The following is a 22,672-nucleotide window of genomic DNA, read 5'->3' as shown; positions in this document are numbered from 1 at the left end:
TATGACATGTTTTGTAAGTCGTAAGGCCCTGTGAAAGCATTTCTAGGCTACTTGCACCAATAGGGGGAGAGAAGTATGCGCTCTAGTGCAAGGGTGTAAAATAAAAAGGAGCTTCTCCGTTGTAAAGATGGCAAAGGTTCCATGTGAGCAACTCCCAAAATGAGTCCGCCAAAGGAGTCATTAAGTCGTACGTAAAGCCGATTAGACATTCGTAAACGAGAAGTGAGTGGCAGAGATTTAACAGTGTCTTGATTACAGGTGGCAGTAGCACGCTCAACTAGACCTGGAGTTTCTAGAAATGCTAAGTTTAGGCTATTCATCATTTTAATGAAATGACTTAGACCGGGTATGCCTGACGCTAAAATGCTTGAGTAAACCTTTCCCAGGAGTCAGGGATAAATGCCCTAGATGCCATCAGAAACAGACATTTCTACCACATAGTCTGTGATTCTAGTTACCTGGATGCATACTGGAGGGAGTTGATAGATCTGGAGTCCTCTGTGACCGGTAAGGTGGACTTAAATAGACCAGAGGTCTATCGATTGAGGATAATGCTAAGACCCTAGAAGATGAGGATGGAGTATAGAGTTGTCCCCCTTGCTTTATTGATGGTCAAATAATTAATTGCTAAGAGGTGGAGCTCCAGGGTGGCACTGCCACCGGTGACTTGGTTAAGCAAGTCGAGGAAATGGTCTGAGGAAGAAGATAATGACTACACCATGACAGAAAGATAACTTAGGAAACGCGGTTGATATTCACAGAGCAGCTCTCATTTAATTGTACTATAATACTTTAATGGATATGTTAAGGTAATCAGTAAAGAAACTTAAAACAATAGATATAGAACCCTATCGGGTATCTTTATTCCTAAGCTTCTCTTTTATTATACCTCAAGCCACCCACATTCAGCTTCCTTTTCCTTGTGCTGCTGTTCGTCCTCCCCGGGTTTTCGCGATTGCCAGACGCGCAGAGCAGTGAGCTCAGTGAGATCGAGCACGAGCAGTCGGAGGACGCCCTCTCTCCTCACCGCTTCACCCCCGCACCCCTGCACACATCATCTTCGTCCGGCGGCCCTGTCCTCCAGGGTTAAGTTCCTTCAAAGTTTCTTCAAAGCCCACAGAGGCCTGCTGGGGTCTCCCACAGTTTTCGCTGCAATTTGGGACACCCCGTAGCTCGTTGTTTACAGATGCAGCAGGGAGGCTTCGGCTACAGCGGCGGGGGAATCATGAGCAAGCGGGTGCCAGACACCAGGAGCTGAGGGAGGATTCGGAGGCGGAGGCGATGACATAAGGTGAGGGGGCGCTACATCAATCCCACAGAAATCCCCCAGAAAAACAACACCCAGCAACAACCCTCAGACCCCCTGCAGTTTTATTTTTTTGGGGAGGTCCGGGCTGTCTTGACCCAGTTAAAAGGCGCATATTGGAGCTCGCTGAAACATTGGAGGGACAGGCCGCACTGCCCAGCGGATTGCCGTGAGGGAAACTGCTTCATCTATCAGCTGTCTGCCGTGAGGGGAACAGCCTCGTTGTCCAGCCGCCACCGTGAGGGAAACGGCTCACCTGCTGACCACAACTCCCAGACTGCCTTGGACGGTGCAGTCTGGTGACTCACTGCCCCACTGCCACATAAGTGCGCCCGCCCTCTTGCAACACGGGATGCGCGTGGGCGAAGCCTGGGCAAAGGGCGGGCTGTCTGTGGCCGTCTGGGGCCAGAAGAGGCCGGGTTGGGCCATCCCGCTAACAATGTAGTTTTGCGTTACCTTGGAGCAGTCATCATCTCTAAGTGAGTAGAATCTTGGACTTGGACTCTGCTTATCAATAGGATATTATCTTCAGTATTTGGATTGTAAACTGATATTGAAGTGGTGTGTTATTTTTCCCTGAATCAGGGTATCCCTGTGTCAAAAGTAATTTGTATTGGGTTATTTAGAAGTGTCGATTTTGTACAATGCCTGGAAGGAAGGATGGAGGAGGCTCGGGGATGGTTGGGACCTTGGATGCTTATTTGACCAGGGCGGAGTTAGCTATTAATAAAGAGATCTCAATGACGGAGCGTAGACTATCGCTGGACCCTAGTTTGGGTAGGTTACCTACTACCCCAGTACTAATGGATATCCTGAATCAAACCACCTTGCCCTTAGCTTCAGAAAGGGTCCCTCAGGCTGAGGGTGATACATCTATACCAAACCGTAGTAGGCTCTCCGGGACTCCAGAATTGAAATCTAGCCCTGTGAAGTACAAATTAAGGGGAAGAGAGCAGAAATAAAAAACTGTATCTACCCGTTCAAAAAAACTAAGTGTCATTTCACAAAAAGCCAGAGCAACTAAATTTCAGGGATACGCAGTTGCAGGGGAAAAAGTGTTGACAGTGGCAGAAATACATGACACGGAACAGGTGCCTCTTAAGAGATTTAACTAACAATGCCCAGAATGATGGAGGAATATCTATTACTGGGCATGTTGAGGAAGATTTCTGGGGGAAATTAGAGGTTATGGTAAAAACTTTGTTGGAACCAATTTTATTAAAACTGTGTGGGGTGGAATCCAGGTTATTGCACCTGGAGTCCTCTATGTCCAATCTGTCCAATATCGTAACTATAGTGGACTCACAGAACGCTGATATTCAACCAACAAATTTGATTGACAGAGGAGGCGGCAGCAATGATAGGGAGGTCGATCCAGCGCAGACTAATACAGGATCTAGTATTACTAGTGCCTTAAGTAACGCTAGGAGTGCCCTGAAAGAAAAGACACCCGTGGTACAAACCTTAGGTTCCAAAAGGAATCCCCTTATCCCTGTAGTAAATCGGAGATTAGAGGAGGGAACCAGTGCGCCGCGAAGACAAGAGGTCATTGATCTCCCCCCAGAAGCCACCCCATATGTTATCATATTGGGACAAGTGCCTGCCCTTTCAGCAGGAGAGCATGAAAGCTATGAGCAACTGCTGAATAAAACAGCGTATTGGCTTAGTCGGAATACCCCTGGGGGAGCTAACCTTATTAACAACATAATCATGGTACGCAGGGTCAGCTGGATTGGCAGATCTAATAAAACAGTGCGCGGCGACTGTATTCTTATTAATTTCAACAGCCCCTATATTGCGGGTCGCCTTTTATCAAGGGGAGTATGCCCACAGTCAACAGAGGATACCGCAATTAAACTATTACCCTTGTTTTTTTTTTATAGGCTAATACCCTGGAGGGGTGCCGCACCCTCGAAGACCTGGCGCCTCAACCAGACCGACGAGAACATGTCTGCTCTCAAGAACGCCACCCGCAAACACCAGCAACTCCTCCACGCCGCACGAAAATCAGCCTTCCAGAACAGACTAGACAACAATGCCCACAACAGCAAGGAACTATTTGGCATCGTCAAAGAGCTCTCCAACCCCGACGCCGAAAACAACTCCATCCCCCCCCTCACAGGACCTCTGCGACTCCCTCGCAGCTTTCTTCCACCACAAGATCACCGACATCTACAACAGCTTCACCACAACCAACACGAACCCACCACCGGAACCCGCCAATGACAACACCACCATCGACACCTGGAACCCAACCACTACCGAGGAAACCACCCGCATCATGAACTCCATCCACTCAGGATCACCATCCGACCCCTGCCCGCACCACATTTTCAACAAAGCCGACAACATCATCGCACCCCACCTCCGAGACGTCATCAACACATCTTTCACCACCGCCACCTTCCCGGAGAACTGGGAACATGCCGAACTCCACGCCCTCCTAAAGAAACCAACAGCAGACCCCACCGAACTCAAAAACTTCCGGCCCATCTCGCTCCTACTGTTCCCCGCCAAAGTGATTGAGAAAATCGTCAACGCTCAACTCACCACCGCCCTGGAAGCCAACGACTCACTCGACCCCTCACAGTTCGGCTTCAGAGCTAACCACAGCACCGAGACCGCCCTCATCGCAGCCACGGACGACATCAGATCTCTGACCGACAAAGGAGAGACCGTGGCCCTCATACTCCTGGACCTCTCCGCAGCCTTCGACACGGTCTGTCACCGTACCCTGATACGTCGCCTCAGCAACACCGGCATCAGAGGCAAGGCCTTGGATTGGATCATCTCCTTCCTCTCCGGAAGAACTCAGAGTCCGCCTCCCCCCTTCAGATCCACAGCTACGGAGATTATCTGCGGCGTCCCCCAAGGATCCTCCCTCAGCCCCACCCTCTTCAACATCTACATGACCCCCCTGGCGAACATCGCACGAAAACACGGACTCAACCTCATATCCTACGCCGACGACACCCAGCTCATCCTATCCCTCACCAACAACCCCACCACAGCAAGAACTGGACTACACGAAGGCATGAAGGAAGTGGCGAACTGGATGACAGACAGCCGGCTCAAACTAAACTCAGAGAAGATGGAGGTCCTCATCCTCGGCCCTACACCCACCGCCTGGGACGACTCCTGGTGGCCCCCCGCCCTAGGCAGCACTCCCCAACCCACCGACCACGCACGCAACCTCGGCTTCATCCTGGACTCATCCCTCTCCATGACCAGACAGGTCAACTCGGTGACCTCTGCATGCTTCAACACCCTCCGCATGCTCCGCAAGATCTTCCGCTGGATCCCCACCGACACCAGGAAGACCGTCACCCACGCCCTCGTCACCAGTCGCTTGGACTACGGAAACACTCTGTACGCCAGCATCACCACCAAACTGCAGAGAAAACTTCAACGAATCCAGAACGCGGCCGCACGACTCATCCTGAACATACCTCGCCACCACCACATCTCCGGACACCTGATGAAACTCCACTGGCTTCCAGTCAACAAGAGGATCACCTTCAGACTCCTCACCCACGCACACAAAGCCCTGCACAATCTCGGACCAAAACTCATCAACAACCGAGTCTCCTTCTACACTCCTCCTCGCACCCTACGCTCAACCGGACAAGCCCTGGCTGTCGTACCTCGCATCCGCAAAACCACCGCCGGAGGCAAGTCCTTCTCCTACCTAGCAGCGAAGACCTGGAACTCTCTTCCCAGCCACCTTCGCGCCACACAGGACCACCTCTCCTTCAGAAGGCAGCTCAAGACCTGGCTCTGCAAAGTTCGTGTTGTATCTTCCGCTGATTTGGGTATTCTTGCACTAACTCTGCAAAGTGGGAATTGTATGGTTGGTCTGATTAATTTTTATAATTCAGTTTCTACATGCTCCGATCAAAATCACATAACTGCTCTGAATAGTTTTATTAATAACTCTGAGACATACTCTACATAATCTCTTGGTTGTAGGTGATTTTAATGTTCATCCCTGCGGCAATCCCTTAGCTACAAGTATTTCTGAGATGTGCTGTCCAAGAACACAAGGCTTCCATTTTGAGCATTCAATTGAAGGGGAGTTGTTAAATGATATGATTAATGACCTCGACATGACATCAACCATGGCTCTGACGGACCCAAATATACGTTTTGTGGTGCCTACTTTTAAGGGCCATGGGAAGGGGACTTTTATTGACTTTGTGCTGATTATATCTTTTATGCAAAACTTTGAACACTCCTTCCAAATTGTCGAGAGTGAACATAGTGATCATAACCCACTCTTACTTTACTTAACCAGTCCCTGAGTAACGAAACTAGGATCAAACCCCAAACGGGGGATTCTCAGCATGGCTGATGGGAAGCGAAGACTAAGATGGTCTCAAGTAATCCCAGAACTGATCTACAATGATATAAAATCTGTATGTGCAGATGAAATAGTCATCTGCACACAGGGGGGACATCGACATACGAAGGTTCTAGTGGCTATCCAGACTGTCATAGATAAGGTTACTGACTTGTTGACAGTACCAGCCAAGAAACAGATCAAAGTGGGCCCAAAATGGTTTGATCAGCAGTGTTCAAAAACAGCAAGAAGTTTAAGGGTTGCTCTTGCTTCTAGACCCAGAGTGCAAGCTGACGTAAAAACTTGTCGTAGGGATTATAAAATAGCATTAGCTACACGTAAGGCACTTTTAAGGGATGAGGCCTGGAATGAGTTATTGGACCCTGAAACACTCAAGGACAGCTCAAAGTTCTGGGGTATATTAAAAAAAACATTTCTTGCCCAGGAGATAGGAGCAGGTCTTGAATGTTATATAACGAAGGAGGAATGGGAGGCCCATTTCGAGCAGATGTATGCCTGCCCCTATGAAGAGGATGATAGATTTGTATTTGGTTTTAACATTAAGAAGCTCCGGTTTGGGAGGGGTGAAATAATGGTAGGTATTGTAGGCTTGACAGCCGGTAAAGCTCCTGGTCCCGATGGGATCTCTCCCGATCTATTCAAGACCGACCCCTCTTTCTGGGCACCAATTTTGGAATCTGTTTTTAACGCCGCAGTTCAACTAGGTTGCCCTCAGTCTTGGGGGACTTCAACTATAATACCGGTCTTTAAAAAATGAGATAAAAGCAGTCCACATTGCTACAGACCTATTTCACTCCTAGACTCCATGGTGAAAGTAATGGGTAGGGTCCTCCTGCAAAGGCTCACCTCTTGGGTAGAGGACAATAATATCATGTCCGACTCCCAGTATGGGTTTTGTAGAGGCCGATCCACGACCACTTAATGTCTGAACCTTTACTTGATTTTAAGTAAATATACAGTGGTTTATAAGGGGACTGTCCACCTAGCCTTCATGGACTTGTCCTCAGCTTTTGACTGTGTGAACAGGAAGAAGCTCTGGCAGTCCATGAGGGCAAAGGGGGTTGATGGAGGCGTTGTGGATTTTTTAGAAGATCTACATAGATCCACCATAGCAAATGTTAGATTTTCTCAGGATCTGAGCGTGACGAAGGACTTCAAAATCAAAAGGGGAGTCCGACAAGGTTGTATACTGGTCCCATTTTTGTTTATTTTCTATATTAATGACTTAGATAGTTTTTTGCAGGAAGTAGGGGCCGATTGTCCCAGAGTGGGGCGCCGGGGTATCCTGGTCCTACTATATGCGGACGATGCGGTTCTTATATCTAGGACTGAAAGAGGTCTCCAAGCACTCTTAACTGCTTTTAAATCTTTTATGTCAGACCGGGATCTCACAATAAATAACTCCAAATCATTCATTATGCAGGTAGGCCAAACCCCAAAAAAGAATTTTCAATTTAATGTGGGCAATGAGAAGATTCCCATCTCTAGCACGTTCTCCTATCTTGGTCTCCTTTTTGACAACAAATTCAATTGGGGCCCGTACATTCTGAAAAAGAAAGGGGACTTTACTAGGGTGAACGCAGCTATCTTTAATTTTGCCTCGAAACTGGGGAAAAAGCCTACTGGTGCAATGTTGCAATTATATAATGCCAAATCAGTGGCTATGGCATCTTTTGGAAGTGAAATTTGGGGGTATAGCTCGGTGAGCGGTTACAGATTGTGGAGAATACTTTCCTGAAACGCTAACTGTCTCCCACAAGGTACATCTAATTTAGCTGTTCATGAGGAGCTGGGGGTACAGTATATCAATGATATTTTTTCCCTGCGACCATTGATTTGCTGGTTCAAACTATGGTTAAACCCAGATAGCCCCCTAACGCACATGATCTTAAAAGATTGCTTGTCTATGGATAACTCATCTGCTGTACCCTGGCTGAATTATATCGGGAAAGGTTTTTTAAGCTTCGGACGGGGTGAGCTATTCGAAACTACCGAATGTATTATTAAGGGGGATGTGGAGGCAACAAAAATAGCCTTCATGATGGACAGGAAAATGATGAGGGAAGCTAAGGAGGCACAGAAATCAAGCGTCAGGACTTTTCTTATGTTAATAACAACTCCACACACTGAGCCTTACCTAATGGGACCTCTGTGTTCTCATGAGAAATTTTTATTAACTAGATTTCGGATGAATTTATTTCATCATTTGCTTGTCAGACCATGTATTTCGTTTTTTAATAAAGAAGCAGCATCCTGCGGCTGCGACGGAAAGTCTCCGCAGGACATGCTGCATTTTATGTTTTTATGTAAATTTTACGAATTTCCCCGCAAACGCCATCTGGTCCCGCTTTTAAAGAAACTTGATTTTTATCAGATCAGACCTGCCATGATGTATTTACAACTACTATGTAGTGACAGTATTCTTTTTGTATTAGAGTTTTTAAAGTTGGCTGTTAAAATATAGAAAATGCCTGGATTTATAAGTATGTACCGCCTAAAATTCCTGCTAAGTCAGTACTGATGTATCCTAATGATGAACTTATTCCCAATATTTACTCTTATTGTATCATACTTGTGTGTACTTTTATGGTTTGTTTTAACAGAACCGAAATAAAGTTTTTATTGATTGATTGCCATTTTCTTTTTTTTTTTTTTTTTTACACCCTTTACGAAGATGAAAATCTTTTTTTTTTTTCATATTAACTTTTAAAATATTCTTCCGGCTGTAGATGGACGGTGCAGCAAGGGCCCTTTCAAAACCAGTTATAGTCTGATCCAGTTTAGAAGCTGTATTAGGTGGAATTTTCTGTTCTATCACTAATCTGCCCCATCACTTCAGTGGAGTACCCTATATAAATATCATTTGTGGTTGTTGCGTTTTCTGCGTACGTGTAGAGGCCGAATGAGAGCAGTTTTGATAGCGTTATTGACTGGTATATCCTAAAACTCTGCTAACCCTGACATTTTATGTGAAATAGCTTTATGCATTTCTTCCTGTAGCATGCTATGTCCCATGCCTAGCGTCCCGTGATATCCTTCGGGAAATGTGCAGGAAGGAGAAGCTCATGTGTCCATCACTTGGCATCAAGGCAAAAATGCAGAGCAATTATGAAGTAGAATATTTGTGTGACCAGATGGTAATAGAGGTAAGATGAATGTCTACTATGCCCTGCCTCCATATTTGAGTTTTAAAGAGAGTGAAGACGTTATAATTTTGTGTTCGTTTTTTTAGTAATTGCATTCTTATGTTATTAGGTTTAGTGTCAAGTGCTTTGTTGTATGTGCAAATTGTTGTATAAAAGTTAACCCCGCATAAATATTGCATTTTAAAGCATGGAAACTTCACTTGTCTCTTTATGGCCAGGCAACTTAATCATGATTGCTGTACTGTATAATTGTCTTTGTCCTGTTCCAAGCCAAAAGCTGCTTCAAAAGGTGTGAAGCTTGAAGCTAGCTACAGAACCAGTGGCACGCTCTAGCATCTCTTCTGTACTGGCATCATACCCCCTCCCGAACATCACACGTGTGCATCGTGGAATCCTCAATCCCTGCTTTCCTTTGAATCCATTTTCCAAGCACTTTGCTAGCAGTAACTGTATTGTGTTGGTAGCAGATGTAAACCCTTCCATTTTATTTTTATCTTTTTGCTGTAAAAGGTATGAGGTCTCTAACACTCCGCAATGGGCTGGAGCTAGGTTAAGGCTGCCTAAATTCTTTGGAAACACAAATAGAGATAATCAGATGTGTGCAAATTAAAAGTTAAACATGATGTTTTCGTTAATTGTGCACATGAGACCTGAATGTAAGATTAAAAACCCCAAAACTACAGAATTTATGAGCTCACATTTCACATCACTCATGATAATTTAACTGACATCATTAATGACATCACTGATAACACTGTCCATGATACTCGTATTCTCATTTGTCCATAAACCCTTCTGTAGGTTTATCAAATAAAATGGTTCGTAAAAGGTCTACAGCCATAAACCAGCTAAAATAACTGTCAATACATATGTTAATGCATATAAAAGACATACTGTGACAGACATGTGGCTGGGCATGGTGGAAGTCCTATGGTGCATATTTTACCTAATAGTAAAGATTCGGGTGAAGTCAGTACTGCTAATTTAACAAGTCTGAACATGCCTAGTGTGGGTGAAGGCACATTTGAAAGTAGGTTCTACCTTTTGACAAAGCTCATCACAAAAGCCTGTGTGAGACATGAAATATTCTGCTCACAAAAGATTATTCATCTCTGCATGTGTGGTGGTCATAGAGAGTTTTAGAAAAATGTCATTTAAATTGAAGGTTTATAATGTGTTCACCCTTAAATGCAGAACTTCTGAAGTTTTTAAATCATTGCACATAGTAAGACTTACTAATAAGATTTTAACATATGTTAACATGCGTTGGGGGCTGAGCATTGAGCTCAAGGGCACTTCCATTCATCTTGCATTCATGGCCCTATCGAGTGCTTTCGGTTGTGTCAACAGGTTCTAACTATGGGATATTCTTGTGCATGGCCTTGAGGCAGACCTGGTTTCTCTCTTAAGACTCCTATACCCGTATCTCTTGGCCTCAGTTAGATTTGGGGATAGTGGTGAGTGTAATCCAGCCTTAAAGTCAACCGCGGAGTACGCCAAGGTTGTGTACTTTCCCCCATTTTATTTTTACCCAATATTAATGACTTGGAAAGGACCCTGGTGTCCATTGGGGTAGACATTCCATATGTTGATTAAAAAAGCTGTTCTCGCCTTACTATATGCGGATGACGCAGTGCTTTTGGCCAGGATGGCAAATGGTCTTAAGAAGTGGATTCCTAGCTTTGTGGTGTTCATGAAGTGTCTCGACCTAGAAACCAACTTTTAACACACCTTTATAATGGTGTGCAGTCCAAGAAATCCTAAAACTTGCACCTTCGGCATATGAGGAAGAAAACTAGACAGGGTGAGTTCCTTTCCATATCTTGAGTTGGCTTTTGAAGATGCTTCTACCTGGTCCCACTGCCTTAAAAATAGGTTGACTTGTTATTTCGTGCTGTGGGAACCACTTATTCACTTTCGACTTGCATTGGGGAAAAAACCTGTTGCGCTGATTTTGGAAATCTACAAAAGGAAATGTCTTCTGATTGTGACTTACACATGGGGGTATGGGGCTGTAGAGATGTAGGGGCTATGCAAATGGAAGAAAATAGATTTTGTCGGTGCTTGTTGGGGGTTCCCGTATCCACTACCCATTTTTCTTCTCTCCTGGAATTAGGCCTAGAATATGTCCAAGACCTTATAAATGCAGCCCCATTGGTACTCTGGTGCTCAATCTGGGTGAACAAAGAAGCAGAACTTAACTGGGCTGTCATAAGAGGCTTCTTTTCCTGCAATTATGAGCTGAACATCCCTTGGATAAAATATACAAGAGAAACATCTTAAGCCTGGGTTGTGCATATCTTTTTGAAAAACCATAGACCATCACAAAAAAATACAAAGATTGGGTTAAGAATAGCTTTATTAAGAACAGGCAGTCTACAAGGGAGGCTGTAGAAGTGGTGAAGCCAGCTGTGAGAGAATACTCTATGATCCATTAGTCTGCTGAGGTTGCTCCTTATTTGCTTTTTGTGCAAAATGTATATGAACGGACACTACTGATTTGGTTCAGATTAGGGTTTATTCCCTGGATGATATGTTTTCCACAAGGGCTATTTTCTTCTGCAGATATATGCATTTGCTTGCACAATGAGCAAAATCCCCAGTCTTTACTGCACTTCATTTTCTTTTGCAAATATTATCTTTCCTTCAGAAGGAGATTTTTACTGCCCCTGTTGCGAAGATATAAATTTACCAAGTGTAGGGCAGCTTTGCTCTTTCTCCAACACCTCGGAGAATATGACATCTGTTATGCAGTTAGCTACGTCCTGTAAAGTATTTTAGGACAGTGGAAGAGTATGTTTATAACTGATGGTCCATCATATGATATTGTACTTTAGTTCCCAGTCTCACCAGTTTTTCTTTGTTTTTTGTAACAAATGTACCACTGTATATTCATTGGTGATCTTGCCTTTAAATAGTTTTAACTGTGGCTTGTTTTCAACAGATTTAGCTAACACGGGCATTGATTTTACATTTATCTCTGCCAAACTTTAAAGTTTATTTATTGTCTTTGTACCCATGTACATTTTTAATGTCCTTTGTTTCTGATCTACTTTAGTATGATCGAATTAAATTATTGATTGATTGATGGATTGAACTGTGAATACATGTGTTAATGCATTTAAAAGACATACATTGAAAGACGTGGCTGTGCATGGTGGAAGTCATTGTTACCTACCAGTAAAGATTGAGGTGTAGCCAGTACTTTTTAAACAAGCCTGAACATGCCTAGTGTGGGCGGAGACGCATTTGAAAGTAGGTTCTGCCTTTTGACAAAGCTTATCGAAAAAGCCTGAATGAAACGTCAAAGATTCTGTTGACAAAGGTTATCCATCCCGGCATGTGTGGCTGTCCTAGAGCGCTTTAGACAAATTGCAAATAAATTGAAGGTTTATAACGTGTTCACATTTAAACGCTGAAACGCATGAAGTTTTTGAGTCATTGCACATAGTTAGACTTACTAATAAGATCTTAATATATGCGAACATGTGTTGGGGGCTGATCGATGAGCTCAAGCTTCATTGCTCAGCCCCACATTCTTCAATGTGTACATGATCCCTCTGGCCTAAGTCATCCCCTCTCACATCAACATCCTCTCCTACACAGACATCACACAACTTATACACTCTCTCAGAAAAGACCCCCAACATAAGAAACAAGTCTACCGCCTGCATGACATAAGTCGCTAACTGTATCTTCAACAAAGAACCCCTACAACTGGGGAACGGCCGAGCTCTGACCAACACCCATACTCAGAACCCACGCCAGGAACTTCTGAATAATTATCAACAGCAAACTAGACATGCAACTGTCACCCACACCCTAAAGATACTGAGGAATATCTTGAAATGGCTTCCAAGCAAAACTAGAAAAACAGTCACTCACTCCTTTGTGTCCAGCAGGTCGCACTATGGGAACACCTTCTACGCTGGGATCCCCAAGCAACTCACTAGAAGACACAAGCCATCTAGAAATTAGCAGCCAGACTCATCCCCAACTTCCCACACACAACATCCATCACACCACACTTTAGGGAACTACACTGGCTCCCGATAGACAAACGTGCTATTTTCAGATGGCATGTCACTCAATATTCACATGACTGGATTCCACAGGCAGAATTCATGCTCCAGGATATTACACTGGCTCCCGAATTCAAACTCCTCAAACACACACATTCAAGGCACTACACAACATTTCCCCCACCTACCTGAATAGTCCCATCTTCCACTAACCATCCAGACATTATGCTCCACAGGACTCCTTCTCGCACAAATCCCACGCATGCACAGAACCAGATCAGGAGGACGAGCATTATCTTACATTGCTCCTAAAGCATGGAACAACCTCCCACTCCTCATCAGAGCCTTCTCCTTTCTTCTTCAATTCCGCAAAAAGCTGAAACCCCAGCTTTACAATTAACCAACCTACCCTAGGCAGGGCTAGGCACACATGAAGAGTGATGTTGCGCTTTACAAATGCACATACCATTGTTCAAGATTTTACAAAATAGGGGTGACCATGTACACTTGTATTAACTCAGTGTTATTTTATGCATGGCTGTAAAGTTGTAAGCCATTCTGCTTATCTCAGTAAGGTGTATAGTGTATTTTACAAAACAACGTAGAGTTGTCCATTGCACCTAGCTGAAGGTGGCTCATTAATTAATACATACGTGCCAATCTTTTGATTGTAAATTGTGAGTTGAGTCTTGTGACTTGTTTTGGTGGGTGAGCTCATTCTAGTTTAATAAATTATCAAACACTTTATTCAATGGTGGTCAAACTTTAAAAAATATATAAACCCATTAAACTTTATAGAGACTTTTTGTTTTTTAGGCAACTGAATACAAGTAAAAAGAGGGTGACCGCCACTAGATATGGGTGAGTTGACATATACGTAATTTCTATTGCACATTATCTGTAAATAACTTTTAAAGGATTACTCTAATTTTTAATTTGTTGAATTGCTCCCAGCCCACAAAGCACTGGCATCGTTGGATGATGTCATCAGTGATGTAATCGGTGATGTCATTTAACATGTGAGTGATGTAATATGTGAGTTCATAACCATTGTATGACGGGGGCTCAATTTATAGTTAGTTCACTAAACTAATTGGTGAATTTCAGTAGTTTTTCCACTTTTTTAACACAAGTTCATATCTCATTTCCACACCTAGCTATAACGTTACTTTAACCATAGTTTTTTTTACAGTGATTTTTAAACATCCTTTAGGATCTTTGATAAGTGTACCATAGCGTCACCTTAACCTGTGATTTTATTTCAGTGGATTTCTGGGGTTTTTTTAAACCTATTTTTTCATTTCCTGTATGTTCTTTTCCTTCCCTTCTCTTATATTCTTTTCATTGGCCTTGTTTTGCCCTTCCTTGCCTTAACTTCCCTTCTCTTTCCTTTCCCCAGTCTTCTTCTTCTCCTCCTTTCTATGTACAATAATGGTTATAACACATCTCACCTTTATTGTAAACTAATATCTTCATTTACCCTCGGAGTTGAATGTGCAATATGTAATTAAAGATTAAGATTTTGTTTTATTCAAATTCTACTTGACTAGTCAAGCACATATTAAATTGTAGAAAGTCTTTCAGAATGAACCAACGTCACAACTTCCTCCTCTACTGTACAGTCGTTAAAGCACATGTTCTTCTATTTGAATGACATATTTTTGCTGAACACTACCCATTCTGCTGCAGCTGCTTTTCTGACCTATCTTTTTTAGAATGGGTAATTGCCCATTCACCTTCCGGATGAACTCTAGCCACAACCAAAGACCTGAAAGGATTTTTTGTTGACCTTCACACACCCTCTTGGTGTCACGCTTCAATGGTGTATTTTAGAGATAATCTCTGCCTTAATTTCTAGGCAGAATTACTACATAACACTTTATGCAATCCAGGTTGGTCTCTGTGCTTGCCAAGTCCTCGACAGTTTGCTCCATCTCTTCCTTTTGGTTCTTTCCTTCTTCTTTCTACTGCCTTTCTCTCTCAGTTCTCTTAGATATCCACACACCCCTTCGCGCCTGCATGCAGTGCATGGCAAGAGACCTCTTGATTTACGTTTAAAAAAAAGTCGAAATTAACTGAAAAATCTAAAGGTTAAAGTGATGTTATAGTTAGGAATTGTAATCGCATCTTTTTCTACATTTAAAAAAAACCCTTAAAAATTCACTGAAAAACAAATGTTAAAGGGACGTCGTCGTTAGGTTAAAATGTCAGTAAAACATTGCATTTTAAACAAACAGTACCACTGAAATTTACCAGTTATAGTTATCTCAAGTAACTGCGAGTGCTCTAAAGTAACTGTAACTTGTGCCATCACCATGAACTGCTTGTACTCTCACATATTACATCACTCTTGACATGTTTAGTTACTACATTGACAGCATCCCTGATGACATCTGAAATGACAACATTGATAACCCCGTACATGGAGTGGGCCCTTAACAGTAGGCCCTGAAAGAAGCAGGACCATCCGAAGATCTGCAAGAATGTATTGGATGCTTGCACATTCGGCAGCGGGCCACTCTGCGCCACGGTGGTCTTGTAACTGATTGTTAGAGCGCGGATAGCAACCAGAAGAGACAGGTAAGCCCGGAACAAGAAATGTGAGGGCGATAGATATAGAGCCAGAGCATAGTATGCGGAGGCCGATAAAGAACGAAAGGAATGGGGATGCCATGGCTTTTGGTTCGGTGTATGGATAAACCCTGTGAGTAAGCGCCATAAACATGCACTTCAAGCAACCTTCTATCACAGTCTGCCAACTGAGGTAGTGAAGCACAGAGACCTGCCATGTGAGGAAGAAGATAGTGTGAATAGCCCTTTTTGGGGGGATTGCATTCAAGTTTGTGTGAGGCAGTGGCTTCATCTAGACTAGACCCAGCACAGAGTGGACAACAGACTACACTTGAGGTACAGTGCAGCAACTTCCTTCGAGCACAGTTACACAAGTGTGAGGAAAGGACATCTCTACAAAGCAGCAGAAATTAGGTACCCTTTGAGACGGAGATGGGCCTTAAGTTCAGAGCTGTGAACGATTTCAGGCAGGCAGTGACTCGTCCCCTGGTACAGCATCAAGCAACACCATCCCAAGAGCACTGTTGCATTGGAAAACACTCTCGGTCACATAGGAGAGACACTGTGCAGGAGTCACAACTGAATGGAACAACGAGCACAGATAATCTCCAGGGTCATAAACAGAGACCCCTACTCAGTTCTGGACACACCTCTTCACACTGAAGCTGTTGGACATCAACAAGCGGCAATAGGAGGGGCAAAGTGGAAATCTAAGAGAACTAATAGAGCAATGCAGTAGAAAGTAGACTGAAAGAACCAACAGATCCACAAAGCAAAAGGAAGAGATGGAGCAAACAGTTGAGGACTTGGGAACCACAGCAACTGACCTGGATTGCAGAAAGTTAATGTAGTAGTTCTCCCTAGACATGAAGGCAGGGATTGTCTCTAAAAGACCAGAACTGAAGGAAAACCTGAGAGCTCAGCAAGGATGTGACCAAATTTGTAAACCGTGTACTTGTTGGAGGAAGCAGTGGATGAAAGGTTTCTGGAAGAGTTGAGGGCTGTTAGAACAGCAAAATGTTCTCTTGCAGGAAAAATAGGAAGGCCTAAAGAATAGGAGTAAAAGTCAAATTGAGTATGAAAAGGGAGCATAGACGTCAAAAAATCTTGCACAAGGGCTATTTAATGCCATTGTGGTGGCAGCAGGCACTGCCCCAATTTAAATGGACAGAGCACACCCAGTGGTGGCTCGATCCAACAAGATTCCCTGTCCACCACTACAATGACAAGGAACTGATTATGACAGAGGCACATAAGAAAGGTGATCTACCTCTCAATAGAGCATCTATCCACATGTTCCAGAATGTCTCTCAAACTAGACTACAGAAAATGAGGGCCTTCCTCTCATTGACAGCCTTCCTGAAGTTTGCAACATGACCTATAGATGGGGGCACCCCTTCAGAATCACATTTATATGAATGGAACAATAATCAATTATAATGCTTACAGAAGCATCAAAGATCCTGGGTCTCAATGCACAGGAAGAACAAGCGGTGTGAGAAAGTAAAATGAACGCTACCATTCATTTAAGCTGTATGACAGAAGGTGGGGAGAAAACAATACAAAAACACTCTGGTAAAGCAACTGGTCAGTGCTGCCATGGCTTGTCACAGGCGCTTGTCCCCATCTCTATCCACCTCTGAGCCAAGCTATTCTTTGATATTCATTTCCCCTCTTACTCAGAGCTTTGACACTCAGGCTGTCATCCACGCTGTGTGACAGGAATCCCACAATTATTACGGTCACATCTGTGTTGCCCTGTTGTTACAGCCAACACCCCCTCTTCCCCAAACAACCAGCACAATCAATCCTGTCACCATGCAGGCACCCCAAAAGCCATGAACGTTGGTCCTATCTGAATGGCAGAGTATAGTGAGATTTGATGATCTACTGCAGGATTAATGGATCCTAGGATTCAGGAATTCTGCAGTCTAAAACAAAAAACACCAAGGGCATGCCAGGTACTTGGCTTTCCTCTTTGTTAATGAGGAAGCCTCTGTTTGGACTCTGCTTTTCACCTGTGTTCCACTGTTTGAGCTTAGCTCTTTATCTGTGGACCTGGCTCTCCAGTTGACGGTCTTCAAGCCAGACATCACAAACATTTCCCAGAAGTTTTAGGTTTGTGGCACCTCTTTAAAGTCCTTCAGCAGCGTCTCCTCAAAGTCTTTGCTTGCATCCTTGGACTTATTTGACCTCTCCCAGTCCTGCTGCTGAGGCACCGGTTAATAATAGCTAGAGTTAGATATTACTTGTTTGGATTGTGGGTCTTCTGTTGGGGCCCTGTACTGTCTTCTGCACCTACCAACTCTGTTTCTGTCACACCCTTAAAAATGTGCTGGAACATCTGTCTTTCGGTCCTCTACAGAGTTATATGCAGATCCTGTGCGAGGCATTGTTTCAGAACAATATCTCAAGTTGTAAAGCATTAACAACTGCTATATCACATTGAACAAGTCTTGTGAGGATTATTTTGGTACCTTGCCATTGATATGTTCAATGCTTACCATAGTGCATCAGTCACTAAAGTAAACCTTGTGTATGTCTCACTTCTAGAATGTTACCATTGATGCAAAATGTTTGTAAATGAATAAGAAACTGTGTATTTAGGTTGATGTAAAAACAGAGTGTTACGGTAGCCTTCTGTGATAGTATAAAAAGCTGTCACCCGTGAGAGGCTGCAAAGAACCTGTGTCTGGCAAGACTAGCTGTGTGACTACAAACTATGTTAGTTGTGTGCCTTCTCTTCTGTCCTTTACCTCCCCTCTCTTCACCATCCGCACCGAGCGTAGTCTTGAACATGGTCAGCGCTGTCAGTGGGCATCGTGACTACTGGGTGTCGCGCTTTTCCCAAAGCAACATTCTGGTCTACAGGTTAGAGGTGAACGAAGTCCAACTAGCACAACTAAATTAGAATCTGGAGATGAATAAAGGCTAAACTATAAAAATTTTAAAAAATTGGTTGCCAGGGGGATCATTGAAGACAGTGACACATTCATAAAAGTTAGTACGGGACTGACGTGCGGTTAGAGGGCAGCTTACTGGGGAGTGCCGTTGGTGGGGTGGAGGAAGAAAGAAAGGAGATTCTTTCTGTGACAGATAATTCTTTACTGTTTGGTGTACAATACTTTTTATGTAGCTGTCTCAAAATATACACACAGAGTGGATGCTAAGAGAACAGAGTATGGAATCCTTTAAAAATGTATGATCTCAAGGAACCTGGACGCTGGTAAAGAACAGAGTGACAAGGGAAATAGAAAGGTTCTGAATACCTTAGGGTGTTGGGGATCATAACATCTTTAAGTTTTGTGTTTTTTGGTCTGTTTTTTTTCTTGTGGGTTTTAGGAAAGAAAGGACTGCGGGAAATGTCCCTATATGTTAAAAATCTATAGTACACTGACAAAATGAGCACTATTTAAAGTTGGAGACCTAAACACAGGAGGACTTCTAGTAGTAAGCATTAGCGAGATGTTGGACAGCTGGAGTAACCTGTAATCAAAGAGGCCAATGGCAACTGAATGACATTTTACCTAAAGACCCAGTGATCAGGGATGACCTATTCACATGAATTTATTCAACACAGTGCAGAGGGAGAATCGAGAACTATACCATTCTGGAATGCCATGAAGCAGAGATGGGAGGGCAAATTGCGGAGATGAGGGGCAGGGCTTGCGGCGCAGCAGAGGACCCGCCCTGAAATGAGTAGGCCGTCGGCATTGGGGCCTGGCCGTGGGAGAGTGTGGAGTGACGTCGCCCCATGCAGACTTTGGCTAGACTGGGGGGACCCCTTGCCTTCTAACGAGACTGCTCAGTGCATCGGAGGGCCCACACCCCGGCGACCAGGTGATTCCGGCCACTTGGCCTGACCCATCAGCCCATCCGCTCAGGACCTTTCTCCCTCTTCCCGCCCAATTGATTTGGCATAATAATGGACGATAGATGGAGCAAACGGGAACAGCTCTTGAAAGAGATGTTTGAAGACAACCGAGATGTCAATGATTTACATGGAAGCGTTCGGGGCTCAAACACAGCCAGTACACCAAAGCAACTGTTAAGGGAGTTGGAACAGGCAAGAGTAATGGAAATGAATAATTGGTGGGAAAGTGTAACCCTCAAAAAGATATAGAATGCAAACGCATGCCATTGGGTCGGAGAATCTTTGTCTTTCCCACTATTGAGTGATCTGGATTAGGATTAATTTTACAGTGGCAAACGGATACCTCTGAATGGTCTATGAAATTAATTCACACTCTTATTATGCATGCAGAGAGGAGGCTATTATCTGCAATAGACAAAATCAATACAATTGAAAAATCATTGGAAAACTTGTAGGAGACCTCGGAGGTAAAGGACCTATCTGAGGAACTGGAAAGAAGGTTGGAAAAACATGAGCAGGAAATACAACTAAAGGAAATGAAGAAATTCAACCGAGACAAAATTGATTATGCCACTAGAAGGGTCTACACATTTGCTTGACAGTATGATGCAAATTACAACATGCAAAGCATGGATCAGATACAAGATTGTGAGCAAACTAAATTCTGTAGTGCAGGAAGTTCAGAGGTCAGCTCAAGGGGCAAGGGGACCTTAAGTGGCTGACAGAGAATGTTTTTTTCAGGAGAAATGCGTCTCCTACGAATGACGACACATGTTAAAGAGAGGGGAGCAACACCCTTTCCCTTGGTAAGAGAGCAAAAAGAAACGGACACAGTTGGAACAAACAGGAACCAGAGATCGAAAGAGATGAAAGAAAATAAAGACATGCCTAGCTTTAATCCAGAGGACAATTTGGTCATCAATCTTTCTGGAAAAACCTTGAACAGAAAACATATAAATCTACTTAACAAAGGCCTCACTTTCTGCCAGAATAGTGGAATGTATCTAGCGACAACAAGAGTCGATCTCTATAAATTCTGCAAGAAACTAATATTAAAAAAAATCCTTGCTATGAAACCTCCAACTAAAAAGATATTTGAAACAACACAGGAACTATTGATAACATCTGAGGATATTATACCCCTAAGAATCCTGCTTAGTGTAGAATCAGAGAATGATGATCGATCAAAAGAACTGGATAATATTATCAAGCAGTAGGGCGATAACTGAGTGACTCGACCAACTATGAAAAGTTAAGGGAAAAGTTAAGGGAAGACCCTACTAACAGAATCATGTCAATATTCCATACTAAATTATGTATCTGGTATGAACAAGGCCTGCTAGATGATGAGGAATTACAATACCTCAAGGTTACTCCCAACTGTTCCAACGCTTTATGTACTTCCGAAAGTGCATAAAAGTCTAGAAAATCCCCCCAGGATGCCAGATTGTGAGTTCGTGTGGCTCCTTACTAGAGATCTCGTCCAGATTTGTGGATATTTTCCTATTTCCATACGTAGCCTAATTACCAGCCTACATACAGGATTCAATTGACTTTTTCAACCATATCAATGGAATTCCTTGGAGACCAGAATGGCCATGAGTGATGTGGTTTCACTTTATACATCAATTATTCATGAAGATGGCCTTACATCATGTGAATATTTTATGAGGTCATGATCATTTAGTCTATTAAGCCACACTCAGATGCTTTTAGATGTGATGTCATTCTGCCTAATTAACAAGGGTTTTTTTATGGCAAATTTTATAAACAAAAGAGAGGAACAGCTATGGGTACTTCATTCGCTCCCACTCATGCGAATCTGATGATGGGATACTGGGAGGCAGAATGTATGTTGTCAGAAGAAAATATTGCAAGAATGGAAAAGGTGATGCTGTGGGTTTGTTACATCGACAACCTTTTTCTGATATGGGAAGGTAAGGAAAATGAGTTGGAAGACAGTCCTTGAATCAAAACTCCCTGAAATTGGAATTCTTAACGATTAGTAAGATCTTAATCAACTATTTGTACATTCGAGTATACATTGAAAATGTGAAGCTCTATACCACCCTATTCCGTAAATCCACCGCCTGCAACAGTATTCTGGCTACAAATAGTGCCCATCCCAAAGCCCTCAAATGGAGTGTACCATACGGAAAATTCTTGAGGGCTCAAAGGAACTGTTCAGAAGGCACAGAATATGAGATCCAAGTGAATGAAATGTATAAGAGATTCAGAAGATGTGACTATCCAGTAACTGTGCTAGAAGATGCAAAGACCAGAGCAACCAAGGTAAAGAGAGAAGACCTGCTTGTGCCCAAAACATTGCCAAAGACGTTAGAATCCAGTAGTGAGGCGACCAGATTTATCACAGATTTCAATGTGTCAAATAAAGCCATCAAAAGAGCAATAGGAAATCATTGGAAAGTACTTAAAAAAGATGAGGAACCCAAACGACCTAAATCTGAACATGTGACCATCACATGTAGAAAGGTGCCATCACTGGGAGACTTACTAACTCGAAACTATTTCACAAAAGGAGGGGCTCGGAAAGAAAATTGGTTAAAGAACAATGGCTTTTTTAAATGTCAGAATTGTAAGGTGTGCCACTATGAACAGAACAGAGTGGATATTAGGGTCCTCGGTGGTACGAAAAAGGAGATCAAAGAAAGGATATTGTACGTAACCACACTCGTAGTATACATCTTGGAATGTGGATGTGGAAAACAATATATTTGTAGTACAGTTAACAAGCTAAAGCTATATATATTTGCAACATCTAAGAGTATTAGTAAAGATTTTACATATGTGATGGCAAAACACATCTGAAGAGATCATGAGGGGAACCTGGACAATTTTTCATTTTCTGGCATTGTGCATATCCCAATTAAGATCAGAGGAGGGTAATCGAGAAGCAACTTTGAGAAAGGCAGAATCAAAATGGATTATTACAACAGGAACTGAAATTCCATGGGGCCTTAACATAGATGCGGAGTTATATACATATTTATGATGTACCTTGATGGGTTGCAAGTGGAGATGAAAGCTCTTTTCTGAAACAGACGCCAGGGCTCCTAGATGTTGGCTAGGGACTGCTTGCAGCCAAGAGACCCTAGTACTTATTATATACATATATCAATGTAGCCATACATCTAGAGAGGTTCTAGATCTGTTGTTATATGTACATGACTTACAGGGATTCCAAGATTAATGATTTTATATATGCTTTATAATCAGGGTATACATATAACAGGTTGTGCAATTCTAGAGTAAGCACTTCGCACCTTAGCATTGTATATGATCGTGTTCTTTGGAAGAAAGGTCCATCTGTGATGTTGGACGGATATCCATGGCAAGAATCCGTACTGTATCTGTGTAGCCAGATTTGCACAT

General features: G+C 43.1%; 1 protein-coding gene across 11 annotated transcripts in view; it reads left to right on the top strand.

Annotated features, from left to right (window-relative positions):
- Nucleotides 1-22,672, top strand: part of SUV39H2 (SUV39H2 histone lysine methyltransferase) — a 320,818-nt gene that overhangs the window by 146,906 nt on the left and 151,240 nt on the right. For 4 of the 11 annotated variants that reach the window (XM_085652920.1, XM_085652922.1, XM_085652921.1 and 1 more), the window contains one exon: nucleotides 8,667-8,812. The exons of 2 other annotated variants lie outside the window; for them this stretch is intronic. In XM_085652920.1, coding sequence (XP_085509046.1) covers nucleotides 8,667-8,812 — 146 coding nt within the window. Of the gene's footprint in view, nucleotides 1-8,666; nucleotides 8,813-13,650; nucleotides 13,696-22,672 lie in introns of all 11 variants that reach the window. 5 more of the 11 variants (XM_085652923.1, XM_085652925.1, XM_085652924.1 and 2 more) reach the window with 2 other exon arrangements.

This window comes from Triturus cristatus, chromosome 4_1 (genome assembly GCF_964204655.1).
Source record: "Triturus cristatus chromosome 4_1, aTriCri1.1, whole genome shotgun sequence".
Taxonomy (NCBI): Eukaryota; Metazoa; Chordata; class Amphibia; order Caudata; family Salamandridae; genus Triturus; species Triturus cristatus.
This window is presented reverse-complemented; position numbering and strand designations above follow the sequence as displayed.